This window comes from Lytechinus variegatus, chromosome 3 (assembly GCF_018143015.1).
Source record: "Lytechinus variegatus isolate NC3 chromosome 3, Lvar_3.0, whole genome shotgun sequence".
Classification (NCBI taxonomy): Eukaryota; Metazoa; Echinodermata; class Echinoidea; order Temnopleuroida; family Toxopneustidae; genus Lytechinus; species Lytechinus variegatus.
The window spans coordinates 57,578,796-57,597,016 of NC_054742.1; the positions used below are offsets into that span (position 1 = coordinate 57,578,796).

Genomic DNA, 18,221 nt, shown 5'->3' on the forward strand with positions numbered 1-18,221 from the left:
ATAATTCCATTAACTACACTGTAAAATTAATCGTAAAAATCAAGCGTACGATCAATTACTAACCTTGGTGTTACGGAACCCTGATCTAGATCTACGATGAACCAAATTACAGACTTTCTTATGAAATCAGGCTTACTGCAAGTACTCTTATGATATTGAAAGTGAGTCTACGAAATAAGTAAATAGAGTACTGAAGTGTGACTACACGATGTCATGAAAAGGAACCGGCTGGTTCTAAACTGAGTCATAGCTGAACAATACATTTGTTTTTGCAAAAATGGTGATGTGTCTTGTCCCTGGTTGTTACCATCATTCTGAGAGTCATAACAGGGCACCCGTTCATAAAGCTGTTCGCAAATTGAGAGCAACTAATAACGACTGTTGATCCTTTTTTGTGGTAAATTATGGTAAATTAATTGGCAATGGTTTAGCGCATAAGAAAGGATTACCAGTTGTTCTTAAAAGGCGGTGCTGCACCATCCCGAGTTTGCTCAATCTCGAGATTTTAGCCCGATCAGCCCTCTTAGCGATTAATCTCGAGATTCAAGAAACCCGTCTCCACCATCGCACGAAGAGCGATTCTTGCTCGAGCGAGGCAACAAGCCCGATATTCCGAGCATGCGCACTTTCGATCTTGGAGTTTCAACGGCCCGCGCTTTTGAATAACTTCCCGCGATATGCAATCAAGTGCATGTTGTACTCTTAGCTTTTCACTAGCACTTTCGCCGAATTCGACCGTTGTTATGCAACAATCCTCTCAGCTCAGCCGCGCTATAACATAATTATAAACGAGTGAAGTATTCTTCGTTTAATGTGATGGCGGAGGAGGCAACGACAAGGGGGGGGAGAGGAGGAAAGAAATGCTATTTGCTCACATTTTGCGAAGGAATAAGATTGTTATTGACTATGAGTATGACCATCGTCGATAATGAGCGCCTCCCCATCGGTCTGGTCTCTCCCAAAATCCATTCACGGGGGCTGGACACCATCGTTGCTGATTGGGGAATTGATGAACGCTATTCGCGATAAAGTTGACTTTCGCATGCGTTCGGTACAATCGCGATGTGTTTATGTTTTGACCAAGGCGGAAATGGAAAGCGAATTGCATTATGGACTGAAGGTCATGAATAAATTAACCCGAGTCCAAACCCGAGTGCGTCTGCACCTACGAATTAGCGCGATAATTTGTAAATAGCGCGCTATTTTGCAAATAAACCCGAGTTGACTTGGGATTGCAATCTCGAGATTAATCCTACGAACTAGCACGATAATTGCGTCTGCATTACAAACAATCTCGAGATTTTTCAGATCGGGATAATTTGCCGGATCAGAAATAGCGCGCTAATTTGAAAACTCGGGATGGTGCAGACGGCCCTAAAGTCGCTCCTAACTTATGAACAGCTTTATTAAACGCCCCGGTTCATTTGTTTAGAACCAGGCTGCCATGACACCGCTTCCTACTCTATAACTTTGAAGGGTTTCAAAATTTCAGTTATGTTGTTTATGCAGCAGAGTAATTAATTCGCCTTAAAAATTGAGCCGCCTTGGGAATAGAAATTAACATACCTTGTTGACAAACTTTGAAGGTTAATAACATGAGAATTTCCAGGAATAAAATATTATATTATAATTGCTTCCACAGTGAAGCAAACAAACATACCTTCACAAACTTTGGAGGTTAATAATGAGAAAGAACTTAGCTATGAGGATTGAGGATCATTTGAATTTAATCATCATATGTTCTCTGACAAGTTATCAGATCTGAAAATTTTCTTTTATTTTCACTGGCTGAGAGCCTTAGAGGTGCTTTTACTATGGTAACTGTCAGAAAAAAGAAGACTTTGTTGATTCAGATAAAACAACCGACAAGTTCTTTCATGAATTGTTTCCCTTTGTGTTACGGAACCCTGATCTAGATCTACGATGAACCAAATTACAGACTTTCTCATGAAATCAGGGCTTACTGCAAGTACTCTTATAATATTGAAAGTGAGTCTACGAAATAAGTAAAGAGAGTACCGAAGTGTGACGACACGATGTCATGAAAACGAACCGGCTGGTTCTAAACTGAGTCGTAGCTGAACAATACATTTGTTTTTGCAAAAATGGTGATGTGTCTTGTCCCTGGTTGTTACCATCATTCTGAGAGTCATAACAGGGCACCCGTTCATAAAGCTGTTCGTAAATTAAGAGCGACTAAGAATGACTGTTGATCTTTTTTTGTGGTAAATGGTAAATTAATTGGCGATGGTTTAGCGCATAAGAAAGGATTACCAGTTGTTCTTAAAGTCGCTCCTAACTTATGAACAGCTTTATGAAACCGCCCCGGTTCATTTGTTTAGAACCAGGCTGCTATGACATCGCTTCCTACTCTATAACTTTGAAGGGTTTCAAACTTTCAATTATGTTGTTTATGCAGCAGAGTAATTAACTCGCCTTAAAAATTGAGCCGACTTGGGAATAGAAATAAACATACCTTGTTGACAAACTTTGAAGGTTAATAACATGAGAATTTCCAGGAATAAAATATTATATTATAATTGCTTCCACAGTGAAGCAAACAAACATACCTTCACAAACTTTGGAGGTTAATAATGAGAAAGAACTTAGCTCTGAGGAGCATTTGAATTTAATTAACATATACTCTCTGACAAGTTATCAGATCTGAAAACTTTCCTTTATTTTCACTAACTGAGAGGTGCTTTTACTATGGTAACTGTCAGAAAAAAAGAAGACTTTGTCGTTTCAGATAATGTTTCCCAGGGACCCGTAACAAAGCTTAGCAATGAACATTTTTAATAATTTATTGCATTTACTTCAATGCACCATCATCCATAATAATCCAGCATACGATAAATTTATACTAACCTTTGTGTTAGTGTTATGGGGCTCAGATTTCATTATTTATTACAGTATATATATATATATATATATAGATATTATATATATATATATATTTAGTAATAAACAAATACAAACATGTCAAATAAAGGTGTAGAATTAGGGTCAGTTGTGTATGATGTTATCAGAAACTTTGCATGGTCTTATTCCTTTATTTTTTAAATCAGTCTACAACCGATAGATTAAGTGAGAGCTTTTTGGATCAAGTTATGTACCCTTTCATTGAGTTGATTATCTGTTTGTTGAAGTTACTCAGGATGTAAGAACTGCCGCTTCACGCTGCATTAACACTAAACATTTACATAGGAGTCATTTGATGTCTAAGTTAATCAGTCATAGTGGCTGACCTTATAGATGACAGAAACTACTCTTGGGTGTTTAGGATAAAGTGGAGAATAATACCTGAGCTGGGATTTGAACTCACAACCTCACAATCATGAGTCCAATGCTCAAGTTACTAAGCCATAAATTAACAATATTTTTTTTTTCCCAGATGAGAGTAGTTCAGTGAGTGAACCATCGGCAAAACTTGGAGAGAGCATGGTTGCGACCCATGGTTCCCAAAATGGTGAAGAGCCCCCAACAGATTCGCAGGATGAAGGTTCTAGAGATCAAGAGCTCCGTAGAAGGGACCTTACTGGTAAATATCTCTTGGGCCATGTGTCACAAAGTTGCCCATTAAAAAAAGGATTGTGCTGTTACATATTTTGGTTAATTTGCAGAGTTATTCCTAAACATTTTCAAAATCAAAGGAGCTACGCCAACAAAATTAGTATCATTATAAGGCTGAATCCAGTAGCTTATATTCTAGAAAGTGTCATAGATCTAGGATTAATAAAATCTGAGTTACACATCTTTAAAAACAGAGCACCGGGGTTGGCCAGTGCCGCCTGTAGGGCCTACAATGGGGATTCTCAATATTTTGTGCTAATTTCGGTAAAACATTCATATTTTTGTGAAAACTTGACTTCAGACTACGAATTTGGTTTCAAATTAGAGCCAGAACATTCTTAATACTGTTAATTGATTGAAATATAAGCTTGCCATTGTCATGTAAAAACAAGGTCAAAAACATTGAAAAGGAAATAGAAAAATTAGTGCAACGTTTACTTTTCACAAGAATCCTTCCAGATTGACACATTATTTTCTTCAGTTATTCTTAATTTCAATGTAGCTTTGTGTAAAAAAACAGAAAATGTGATTTCTACTATTCATAGGATGAAAATGATACTTAGTTTTGTTGCAGATCTTGAAGATCAAATGACACATATCAGATACATTCAGACCAACAATATGTGAAGAATTGTTAAAGCACTATTTAGTCTTATGCTATCATAGTTTCTTTTAAATTGGTTTATGATTTAACCCTAAAAAGACTGGGGGGGGGCTGATTCAGCCCCCCCTCGACATTTTTCGCGATAAATCCGCCGCGCGAAATTTTTTGACCGCGTCGTTCGCTGACTTTTTACTTTCAAGTCTCGCGCAACTTTTGAGACCAAAATTGTGACCCCCGAGTACGTGGTTCCAAAATTACACAACATTTTGTAAGTGCATGCAGACCCAAAATTACTCAAAAACGTGAATTTGTGTACAAATCCAATACAAATAGTGTTCTTAGCCAAAATTCATAAATGTATCATTATTTTTCCTTTTACTGCTTAAAATCAATTGATTTTATCTTTTTTATGGTCAAAATAAAGTCCCCGACAATTTCCATTGAGAAACAATAAAAAACAAAAAGTCGAGAAACAAAGAAATACATAAGAAATTTAGAAAACAATAGAATACATAAGAAAATAAATGTGATTTTGAAATTTTTTAAAAATCAATTTGATCAGATGCCTATCTAGAGTATGTGAAACAAAAATTAGCATTTCAGGGGCATTATTTTATTAATTAGAGCAAACTTATGATTTTACGCATAAATTAGCATAATTAATGAGACATGAGATTTTTTGCAGAATTTGATGTTATAGTTTTGTAGATAATGCCATGGGTAATGCGTGTGCCAATTTTCGTCGCGATCGCGCGATCGACGGCCGAGATCATAGGGGGGGGCTGAATCAGCCCCCCCCCCCCCAGTCTTCTTAGGCGTCGAAATAGCCCAGTCTATTTAGGGTTAAATCAGACAAGCACAGCAGATTTATTCACCAATTAATGGCAATGCAGACAATAATAATGCACTCATTAATGTGCATTTCTTTATTTTCTAAAAAAAATTGGCATATGTTCTTGTTGATTTTGAAGTAATTTCTTGAAGGTAAACCCAGTAAAGTCTACATTGTTAGAATGGTGGGACTCTGTACTGTATAGAAATATGAGATAACATTTTAAAAATGTTTTTCTGTTTTTAACACAATGTAACACATAGGGGAAGGCGGGGTAAGTTGTGACAGTTTTTGCTTTTTGCATGTTAGAATTGATATGATAAATAATCTTGTCCAAATAAGTACCTTGCCTTGAAATTTAACTCTTCTGAAATATTTTCCACCTATATATAACTTTCTATCCCCACACTGAAAGTCATCGTGACCTTTGAAAAAAACGATGTCAAATGGCTCAACTTGCCCCATATATGGGGTAAGTTTGAGCCACCTTCTGGGGTAAGTTGAGCCACAAAAACTATGTACAAAATGTATGAGGGGAGAACCAGCATGTCAATTTTTTGTTTAAAGTCTTTTCACTTGCTAATTCTCTATAAATACTAACATCCTTTAAAAGGAAAAGAGCAGTCATGTAAATTTGCTGCTTTCAGCCAGCATTTCAATCGATTTTTATGGTTTGCTTGTTTTTTAAGATACATTACCATAGGAATTACCATGGCTCAACTTGCCCCATGCTGTTTGGCTCAACTTACCCCAGTCCGAACTTAGTGCGATAATTTTGTATCCACACATTTATTATGCATCCATCATATAAAAGACTATGACAAGAATGAAGATCCATACCTGGACTAATAATGTTGTTATCATGTCTTTATTATATTTAAAGACGTGTGTGTTTATAAAGCACTTATCTATTTCACACTCTTTTTTACTTTTTTGGCTGAAATTCATATTTTTCCCTCTAAAAAACTACTTTTTGTTTCAAAGTTGAAAACAATATGGTGGGGTCAGGGGTTATGCTATGGGTCATCAATACATGACACCACCACAATGTCTGACTCATTCATTATTGGCCTGGGGCTGGTGGCTCAACTTGCCCCTATGCTCAACTTACCCTGCCTTCCCCTACACCTAATGCTATTTCTGAGTGCAGATATTGGTTCATTGAACAATTTCTTTCAGAATATATATTCTTTTACTATCATATGGGCTATTCCACGGTTACTCACGTTACATTTGGAGACACCTTGACTCATACTTGGACCTGTAACTCCATTATTATTGATAGGAACTAAACATCTTATCACAGCAAAGTACACAGTCTGACTATCCTTTGTATAAAAACAAAACTTGGGAAATTTTATTATGCTCCTGGCAAATCTTTGGAATGCGTCGGTTACTCACGTTACATGATTTGGACATGCATTAAATGAAAAGTCGACATAAGTGAAAAGTCTCCTCATGCAAGGCTTTTATGAAAGTTGATTATATCCATTTCAAAGAAGTATATTAGGGAGACAAACTTTGTATATGATTAAAAAAAATAAAGAACACATGGTTTTTACTTGGGGTGCAGATAATGTGGTTACTCACGTTACGGTTACTCACGTTACATTTTGTCCATGTATGGTTAACAACACACATGTCATTAAAAATTCAATAATGTGTGTAAAATTCATTGCTAGGAACATCAAAAAGAGATTTTATACCAAAAATTGGAACAATTGGAGCTTTATTAGGTGTAGGAGGGAAAGTATGATTTTGCTTACTAATTATGCATAAATTAGCATAATCGCTTAGTACCAATTTGCATGAAATAAATTACTGTATAGTATTGTAGATTATGTCCAAGACAACCTGCACGCAAATTTTCGGCGTGATCGTGCGGCCAATGGCCGAGATCTCAAGAAGGGCATGGGAGGCCCCCCCCCCCCGGCCATATCAACTCCCAAAATACCCCGGTCTAGATAGGGTTACAGGTATAAAGGGCATTCAATGTGTTGTTCGAACACTCTTCGAACACTCGGAAGTTTGGTTAATCAAAACCAAGCCTTACTAATGCACTCTCGCATTGTGAATACTTCTACTAATATTCATTTTTTTTGTGTGATTGTATGACTACTGATATTTTGATGAACAAAGAGTCACATCAAAGAGGTGTACCCTCATTTTGCTTTTAATTAATCAAAAATAACTTCACAACTCACCATTAGACTTAAAACTTGACATCCCACAGAAAATGTTACCTAACTAAATAATTTTTACTGGTTACTCACATTACTAAGCATTACATGATGGTTACTCACGTTACAAAGTTACTCACGTTACAGTTTTTCTTCATCATTTTTATAAAAAAATTGTACTTTTTAATGATTTTGATAGTCATCACTGTGTCAAAGATTGTTTGAAGGAAGAGAATTTAAAATCCCACCAATTAACTGTGAAGAATTTTTCTCTCAGAAAACAAAGTCAGTTTTTTCGGTTACTCACGTTACATCACCTCAACAGGTTGCAATATTCAGTTTTGAATGAGTACTACAAATTTACTTGAAAAGCTGTTGTGTATTTTAAGTAATTTGACCCTTCTAAACTTCAGAAATATATAAAGTGGTACGTTGTTGCAATAACAAAATGGTAATAAGGCATATTTCATTTTTCACTATTTTTCTTGTATTTTGGTACAAAATGGAAGACACAACTTTTGACCATTTTTTTCCAAAGTATACATATGAAAATAAACTTTTTATTTCTTGTTCCTGAAACTATCATGTATGAAGGACTTAAATTAATAAAAAATTCAAGAAAATATTGAATTTGAATTTTTAAGCTCATGTCCACCAACCTGTGGAATTGCCCATATGGTGTATTCTTGGTGAGGTAAAGACTTCCAAAGTTAAAAAGAGACACAAAAGCAAAAATCACCATGTAACGCAAAAGTAGGCGGCCTCATGAACACGTGACCCTTGAAGAATGTCAAATAATCCTGTCATCTGATTGGCCAAAATTGAAGTCATGTAATTTAACCATGCCTGCACTGGGGTCACTATCAAGGGTATATATATAATAAACAGGCTTAATGAAAATAACAATCCCCTTTGTCAATTTGAAACGGGTGTAGGTACATTTTGATGAGATCCCTAAGTGTTTATGTTAATCAAGTTTAAAATGCTAATCTCGAGATATAAATATTTGTATTCAATTGATACAAGTGTGTAAAATCCAGTAACACATATTTTAGGATGTTTCTCTCCTGATTTGTTAGTGTTATAATAATAAAAAAGTGCAGTTAAACTTTGAAATTTTAAGAACACTCGGGATGCTTAATGTGTTACTATAGTGTCCTTTTAATTAATCTTTATTTATACCCCCCCCCCTTTCTCTCTTTCCTCTCTACCTCTCTCTGTTTTCTTCTTTCTCCTTCCACTTTCTCTCTCTTTCTATTTGTACACTCAACATATCCCCCTGGATACTTAGCTCCAGTCAATGAATTTAGGAGCCCGGTTAGATCTTATCCACCAGAAGAACTTGGATCCAGTACTCCACCGTCCACGGACCAGTCTACTCTGACCAACCAGTCCAGCAGCCCTGGTTCTCCTGTTATGGACCAAGACCTGGTCCGAATGGAGAAGCTACTGGACAACTGGAGCCTTGAGCTCAAAAGGGGTGTTTTGGTAAGTAATTAGGGGCTTGTTGCAGGAAAAAACTTGAATTTCAAACATTCAAGCATGGGGTCGGGAAATATTGTTTGATACTTTAGTTGCTTTTCAATGGATCTCTTTTGATAGTGTGATTCTGGCCATTGATAAACCCAATTTTATTCACTGTCTGACTTTTATTGGGTCAAAGGTCATAAGTGGAATAGTTTTCAATAATTGTTATAAGCTACTGAAATCCTTGCATCTGATTGGCTCAGAGCAAATTTATCACTGAAAAAATCACAGACAACATGCTACTTGGAATTCCACCCCACAAAACACCCTCCTAGGGATATAGTAGGTAATTTCCATTTTAAATAAGAGCACATTTCTGGAAAGATGAAACGAATGCCGGGTTGTAGAGTCCTTCACCTGGCCGCAATCTAATGGGGCCATGGAAAGGAATCTATAGTGGTAGGTTAGTCTCATAGCGGATTTGTAGAGTATTTTTTAACTCTAATCTTGGATTGATGGAGCTTGTACCCGTAAATGGATACCTGCAGATATTATAATTTGGTTTGAAATTATGTAAGTGTCATACATGTTGTACATGTACATGCATGAGATATTTCATCATCATTTCCAATAAAATGCTAATGGAGAAAAACATCCAGTCCTCCAGTTGCATATACTTTCCAATGTTCATGTATGTGGGACAATGTTGAAAAGTTCTATACTTTAAAGGGGAATCCAACCCAAATAAAAACTTGTTTTTATAAGGAAAAGAAAAATCAGACAAGTTGATAGGTGAAAGTTTGAACAATATTGGACAAACAAAAAGAAAGGTATGAATTTTTAAAAGTTGTAAATATTGGTAATCACTATACCCATGGAGATTTCAAATTGGCCGCATATGGGATGTCATAGTGATGTAAGGCAAGGACTACTCTTCCATGTACTCCAATACATATAATGGCTAAAATGTCATTTTTCCCAAAAGTTTTATTTCAAATTATATTTTTCTTTCATGAGGACATAAAACAATATACTACATGGGTTATATTTAGATTACTGCCCCAGGGTAATGGGTACTTAGGAGAAAACCACAAATCCCTGATAATAAAGTACATGGCCTATGGGAAAGTTGTCCTTGTCATAATTTACTTACCCAGTTGCCAATTTGAAATCTACATAGTATTAGTGATCTCAATTTTAAAGCAGCTATAACTTTCTTATTGCTTGTCCAATTTCTTTCAAACTTTCACCATTCTGTTTAATTTATTTTTCTCCTTCCCACACAACCTTTATGGCCAAGGCTGGATTCCCCTTTAAGAATAAGACATGTGATTTATCTTTATCTACAGTAAGGGAGCGCACTTTATCATTTAAATGATGAAATAGGATGTTCCCTGACAGCTTACAAACCAAGGAAAATACTTTACACAAGGGCATTTATTTATTTTATTTTCAAAAAATTATTTATTTTCTTTTTTTTTGTTATTATTATTATTATTATGGGGAGGGGTAACTCGCAGTCCTGAAATATTTAAAATACTCTCCTTTTCAAAGTAATGCTTTGATATTTTTACAAAGATGAACTTGTGTTTTTTGTTAAAATAATTAAGCACTTCTCCAAAACAGGACCGAACCGACTCTTTGCTAGAATGAGGAGAAAGGGTATGTGTCTGTAGACTAGCTTAATAGCTTTGAGGCATTTACTACTAGTGGTTGTTTTGCATGAATTGATACACTTCTCAAGTACGCCGTCAAGACTGCTTGTCATAGGTCAACACTCAACCTTGATAAAAGCTTGCATGGCAATTTAAGGGGATATCATTGGTCCAGTGAAAGTCTTCTAGAAAAGGACTACCTAAACCTAATATTTCAAGAATATGGTATTTTTGAACATTTCCAAATAATGTAAATGTATATAATGATCTCATTTGAGGTTCAGGATAACTGTCAAAGATTTTTATAAAAATTGAGATGATTGCAAGCCTTTATTTCGCTGTAACATCCAAATTGTCTAAAATCTTAGCTAATCATATGGTTGCTTTGAAGCCATGATTTTAAATTAAATTTGCTTTTATACTAATGAAGATGAATGAAACTATAAGCGATACATTTTCATGTAAGTATTCAAACAACAATCAAGAATTTTGGACTCTAGTTTGTTGTCTCACCTGCGAAGCAGAGTGAGACTATAGGCGCCGCTTTTCCGACGGCGGCGGCGACGGCGGCGGCGGCGTCAACATCAAATCTTAACCTGAGGTTAAGTTTTTGAAATGACATCATAACTTAGAAAGTATATGGACCTAGTTCATGAAACTTGGCCATAAGGTTAATCAAGTATTACTGAACATCCTATTAAAGTTTCATGTCACATGACCAAGGTCAAAGGTCATTTAGGGTCAATGAACTTAGACCATGTTGGAGGAATCAACATTGAAATCTTAACCTGAGGTTAAGTTTTTGAAATGTCATCATAACTTAGAAAATATATGGACCTAGTTCATGAAACTTGGACATAAGGTTAATCAAGTATCACTGAACATTCTGCATGAGTTTCACGTCACATGACCAAGGTCAAAGGTCATTTAGGGTCAATAAACTTTGGCCGAATTGGGGATATCTGTTGAATTCCCATCATAACTTTGAAAGTTTATGGATCTGATTCATGAAACTTGGACATAATAGTAATCAAGCATCACTGAATATTTTGTGCAAGTTTCAGGTCTCATGATTAAGGTCAAAGGTCATTTAGGGTCAATGAACTTTGGCCGAATCGGGGGTATCTGTTGAATTACCATCATAACTTTGAAAGTTTATTAGTCTAGTTCATTAAACTTGGACATATGAGTAATCAAATATCACTGAACATCCTGTGCGCGTTTCAGGTCACATGACCAAGGTCAAAGGTCAATGAACTTTGGCCGAATTGGGTGTATCAGTTGAATTACCATCAAAACTTTGGAAGTTTATGGATCTGATTCATGAAACTTGTACATAAGAGTAATCAAGTATCACTGAACATTCTGTGCGAGTTTCAGGTCACATGATCAAGGTCAAAGGTCATGTAAGGTCAATGAACTTTGGCCATGTTGGGGTTTTTTGTTGAATAACCATCATATCTCTGTAAGTTTATTGGTCTAGTTCATAAAAAGTGGACATAAGAGTAACCATGTATCACTGAACATCTTGTGCGAGTTCGAGTAGTATTCAAAGTCAGCACTGCTGCTATATTGAACCGCGTGATGCAGGTGAGACGGCCAGAGGCATTCCACTTGTTTCATGATTTAATCTCCTCATCAATTGTTATGTTTTCTTCTAAATGTGGATCATATTCCAACCTTAAAGTGTGTGTTGGCCTTAAGGACACAAAGATAATTTCTATCTTGAATCCTTACATGGCAAATGACAGGAGAATTAAGGTGACACAACATTCGCTCTTTCGACAATTGCTCCTGGTTAATTGCTTAGGGTCAAAGTACAAGTCCACCCCCAACATAAAATTGATTAAAATAAAAAGAGAAAAATCCAACAAGAATAACACTGACAATTTCATCAAAATCAGATGTAAAATAAGAAAGTTATGACAGTTTTAAATTTCACTTAATTTCACAAAACAGTTATATTCACATCCTGGTATGTATGCAAATGAGGGGATTGATGACATCACTCACTCACTATTTCTTTTCTATTTTATTATGTGAAATACGGAATGTTCCAATTTTCTCCCCATTGTCCTGTGAAAGGAAGTTTTATTCCTCACTGAACATGTGATAATACAATTGTTTTCACATTTTACGGTCCATTCAAGCTTGTCAAATCTGTAAAAATTGAAATATTGTATAATTCAAATACGAAATTCCTGAATAGGCAGCCCAGCTATAGCCGGGGTAATAATAATAGCAGGGCCTGCTAGGAGAATAGTTTTCAGAACTGAAGTGGCATCCCTGGGTAAATATACCTGTATTATTATAATTATTATTAAAGTTAATGATCACCAAGTGGAAAGATTTAATGTAGTAGTAATGACATACAATGAAGAAAAGAGGATAAATTCTGTTGTTTTATTCAAGTTTGGATTCTCTATTGAGCTTTATTGATGCAAGCATCAACAAGCTGATATTAATCCATAAAATAATTTCTATAATCATAGATTTTCTTCTTTATCTTTCTTTATATTTTTCCCAGGCTGAGCTGAGTCAAGCTAAGATGATCAGGTGATAGAGAAATCTCGGGTGGATGCACGATTACACGAGAAAAGTAAGAATCAGAATGCTTAAAATGAATACTACAAGGGTAAATGTAATATTTTTTTGTGCAAGGCCCTCTGCCGGAACAGTTCATAAGAGTTGAAGTGTCTACCTTGGGTAAATAAGAATGATTGTTATTATTAATATATTATTAAGTTCTCTCAATAAATTTATAATAAATGATCATTCATCATTCTTCTTTGATGATCTACTTTTTATCAGCCTTTCATATTATGCCAGGATCATTAAAAATATATAAATGTCATGTTTTCCTTAAAAAATTTAATTGTTGACTACCATACTGTCTTCTTCCAAATTGGTCTCCCACATGGTCTTATCCTAGTCGATCCGTTCGTCAACTAAACATTTATTATAATTGCAATGTAGTCAAATGAATGGTCTAATATCCAAATCATTTTGTTTTATATGCACCCCACTTAGCCTATACGATTAGATGAACTATTTATGATATAAATTTTCCATTGGTGATGTACAAATTGGCCAGATGAAGGGGTAATTGACAAGCTGGGGTGATATTCTGAGATCCATTTTATCTCAGATGAAATAAAATATTTTATCTCCGTTTAAATCAGTGAGATAAAATACCTTTAAAATCTCTCCGAATTGGTATTCTGAGAACCATTTTATCGCTGTAAGACACACCTATTTTTTAATCAATATCCAATTAGAAACGATCTTTTATAGCTCTCTCATATCACTCAACCAATTGAAATCCATTCCGCCAAGAGGTGTGGCAAAGGGGTGAGATTGTGTCAATTTAACTGACTTCAAATATGCTTGCACTATACGTTTGCGCGTCTTTACAGAGATTTCTTTTTAACAAATGGACAATACTCTCATCTTTTTTTGAAGTCTGTATCGCATCTTTTCAAGCATCATTTCAAAGACAATAGTAGTCAAGAAAAGTCTTATGAAATACTCTCTGATTGTACAGGAACAACTTTAAGGTGTTATTCTCAATAAATATATAATTTTTCTTCATTTTCATGTTTCCATTTGGGGTTAATTCACCTAGAAATACTGGTGAAATCAACGTCGCAGAGATAAAATAGCCCCAACCCTCTTTTAAGTTTATTTTATTTTTTTCTTCAAAGTAACATGGGCGCAAGCACATCACCGCGTTGCAATGGCCAGATATGCGATGAGTATGTCTACGCAGGCACTGCTCTGTTGCGTATCATCTCGGTATTTACGCAAGATAAAATTGTAAATTTTATCTCAGAGGTAAAATGTAATCTCAGAATACCAATTTCATTTTAAGAGATAAAATAAAATATTTTAAAGATAAAATGACCTCAGAATATCGCCCCTGGACATTAGACCAAGTAAAAATCTAGACTAGATGGGTATTGGATAATTTTTAAGGTAGATCAAGCAGTTGAATCAAATTGAGTGTAGACTGAATCCCTTGTTAAATACTATCTGAAAAGATTACCAAATGCTTCAGTAGACCAAGTTAACACAAACCATTTTCCTCTTGCCTGCAGGTCGGACAGAGACCTGAGACGGGTGCAGAATGAGATTGAGAATCAGAAGGAGTTGCTTCACACTTTTGAGCAGTCCGTGGAACGCAAGGATCACATCATCTCCAATCTTACAAGAGCCGTCCAGAAAGAGAAAGATCGCTTTCAGATGCTCCGGCGATTTGAATCCTGGAAGCTAAGACACAGTGAAGATAGGAGACAGGTAATGCAGCCATTTTCCTTGGGAATTGGTATCTCACAAAGACAAACAAAAAACAAAATTTTAAGAAAGCTTGGCTCACCAACTGATATCTTGTTTGGTTTATACTAGGGCCTGAGTCATTACCTGTATTTTGAAAAAAAAAACGCTCAACCACTTCTTGGATATGGGTGGTTATGGTTAAATGGTAGGAAGGGAATAAGAATCTTCAAAAATTTCATACTTGCGTGCATGAAAATCCCATTTATTTCACTGAAAGTACTTTAATATAGTTAACTGTAGAACATTCCCTTCTTTCTTGGCTCTGGAAATTTCAGTTGTTAGACGTCTTCTTAGGTGTACGTGGATCAGATTCTGGAGAGGCCAACAAAAATTTGTTATTTTTATAGGCAGGAAAATGAATTTCATGCCATGGAGTAAGCCAAGAATATGTAAAGAATCTTTGATTTTGAATTTTCTGGTGCTTTAGGGGTCCTTTTCTAGATTGGAGAAAAAGGAAGATTGTATCAAGCTTTCAGATGGGGTGGTAGGGAATAATGAATGAAGCAAGAGTTGGGGATTGGAAATGAAGAATATTGATTGGGATTCATGATTGATGTGTACTTGACTTCTAGGTTATCACTTTTGATATTGGAAGTGCGCTTTGGTATCAAAATTAATATTATTGTATCCCTAGGTGTTTACAATGAAACTGGCAAAACGGCACCACGAGAAGCATTTGAAATCTAAGGTGTGGTCTGCCTGGCATAGCATCATTGTTGCTAAATGGAGACAGAGGGTAGAGAAGGCATGCCAGACCAAGGCTCAAGAAGTCTGTATGAAGCTCACCAATGACTACGAGGCAAGGTTGGCTTCTGTAAGTAACTGACTTTTTAACTAATTTTGTAGATTTGGTAAATTTTTATTATTTTGTAAGATTTGTTTGGATTATTATCAAATGAAAAGGGTGTCAATATTACACATGGCGTATGTGAATCACAATGATCTGATCAGAAATCTTTGATGTGCCCTGCTCCATTCCAACTCATTTCCAAGTTGGAGAGAACCTTCAGAAACTGCCTAAATAATCATGTTTTGTTATATGAAGATGTTTATACAATCATAGTTCCACTATTGGGAAGATAGTGGAAAAAATTACTCATGAGGTCTAATTTGGACATTGTTTTATCCATTCGGAGCAAAAAAAAAGTCAAATTCCATGCAAAATTACTAGTGAATTTGATTGAAATGACCAAAAAAATGTCATGGTGCTGGTGATATACAAGCCAATTTTAATGTGATCCAAGTGTTTCAACTGCCAAGATCCAAACAAGCTACTTACAGGGGAGCAATTCATTTTCCTTTTTTTTTATCTGAAAATTGTCAGATCTGATTTTGATTGGCTAAGAGGCAAAATTCATATGGTAACTGTTAGATAAAACAGGACTTTGTAAAATGTCTGTTAAGTCCTTTCATGAACTCTCCACTGATCCCCCCCACTTCATTAACCAAAAAAGCCAGCCTAGAGGCCTGAATTAATTCAAGGAACTTCTTAACCATCATCCTTAAATGTACTCATTTGCCCCAAAAGATTTTTCTATGCCCCTTTTTAACTGTTTTTTTTCTTTTGTGCTGTAACTTAGAAATGTGTTGGATTGAAAAGTGGCTTTGAAGTACAGTTATAGAAATATAACTATGGTTTGTTTGAAATTTTGTTTTGTTTTCCTCTGAAGTTGAACGAAGCCCTCGAAGCTGCTCGAGCCGAGGTGACCAAGCTCCATGGTGAGAGGGATTACTACGAAGAATCGATGAAGAAGGCCTTCATGAGAGGTGTTTGTGCTCTCAACATGGAAGCTATGGCCATGTTTCACGATGGGGAGGGTAAGCATATCACTTGGGAGAAGCTGAATGAAATTTTGAAAAATAAAAATAAATTCCTGGCGGAGTTTGTGCAACAAATAATTAAGGTGTACCATGAACCACTTCAGCGATTGTTCATTCCACCAAACCTTCAAATATGATCCAAATTATAAAGTGGGACAGTTACTTAGTGACAATGAAAAATATTCATAGAAATTTTTGTGGTAGTGAGTGGGGGGGGAATGTTTTACGAATTATAGATTATGACAGTTATCTTGTGACAGCAATGTCGTTAACCATTGTCTACTAGCACCAAGTGTTCAAAGATTGTGGAATCACAAAATTTAGAAGTCTTCTGTTCATTCAACCTATTGCCTAACCTGGTTTCGGTACAAAGCCTATGGGTGTTAAATACCTCATTAGTCTCTGGGTTAACCCATTGTCTATTGGAACAGGGTTGTCCTTATACAAAGTCATTGGGACTGACAGTAATCAGTAGTTCATGGGTTAAATGTCTCAAATAATAGAATTATGAAAAAAATTGTTTGCCAGAACTTGAAAAAAATTACGGTCAGTGGGTTGACCTACACTCTTTAAGCCTGATCTAGACATTTTCAGCCTTGACGTTTTTGCTCGACAAGGTGATCGAGGTCATTCGACCTTCATTGGTGTGCTCGACATTATTCTTACATGCTACTCAAATATTATTGACATTAGGCCTGTGAGTAAACATTGATTGATCGAATGGTTCGAATGGCGTGCCGCCAATCACCAATCGATTAGCAAAATTTACACTAATTGAATGTTCGGTAGATCCCGATTATGACGTTGGGATAACTCGAATACCCAAGTAATAATAACAAAATGACAAGAAAACAATGATGACAACAGTTTTTGAATACTTCATACAGGTTTAAAAATGATGTTACCGAGGTAATTTTTCAAAAATTATCAATGATTGTATCACATTCACAGTTACACACCAACATGAAAGAGCTCCGAAAATGTAAATCCCACCCGACCTTGCCCTCGATACACAAAATAAGTCATTGTCTGCGTGCACAAAACAGAAAGTAATCACACAACCAGCTCACTTGAGCTGATTGGACCTTCGGCTTCGATAACCAATGAAACATTTTTGGAAACAAAGAAGAAACCACGTGGTTCCCTTATCAGGAAAGGTCATGACTTCAGAAATGAATTGATCCCTCCCCATCTGTGTGTGTGAGGGAGAGAGAGAGAGAAAGATAGGGGGTGGTAGCCGGAGAAATCCTTTCATGTTTCAAAACGATGCAACCTTTTTTATATCCCCCTCACACAGTGAAAACTACATTCCAACACGCGCCCGCCTTCACTTCACTGGTACTTTCTCGACTAGTCTCCAAAAATAGACCCAGTTATACAAATATACATATAGGTTCAAATGATAAAAAATTGTAATTTTGAAAAGTATTTCAAATGAAATATTTTGCAAAATATTTTTTTGAAATACGTGTAGCATCGTGGGCAATGCCACAAGTGGGGGCGGGGACATGGTGTGGGCAAGGGATGAAATTTTTCAAGTGAAATGCTCCACCTGCAGGTCAGTCTCAAAGAATACTTCATGAATGAGTAGTTTACATCTTTGGGCTTTGGACTCGGCTGATCTCGGCTGATTCATTCATATGCAGGGGTGTGGCACTTAGAGGGATGCATGCATAATACCAGAGTACCAGCATTGATTTAGGAATTCATTGAAACAATAAACTGAAAGATTTAATCTCATTTCATATAGTTTC

General features: G+C 35.9%; 1 protein-coding gene across 1 annotated transcript in view; it reads left to right on the top strand.

The window, feature by feature from the left end:
* Positions 1-18,221, top strand: part of LOC121411462 (centrosomal protein POC5-like) — a 62,031-nt gene that overhangs the window by 12,013 nt on the left and 31,797 nt on the right. Inside the window, 7 exon segments of the mRNA XM_041604215.1 lie at positions 3,395-3,541; positions 8,481-8,677; positions 12,839-12,862; positions 12,865-12,909; positions 14,407-14,607; positions 15,281-15,460; positions 16,317-16,464. Of these exon segments, the coding sequence (XP_041460149.1) occupies positions 3,395-3,541; positions 8,481-8,677; positions 12,839-12,862; positions 12,865-12,909; positions 14,407-14,607; positions 15,281-15,460; positions 16,317-16,464 (942 nt within the window).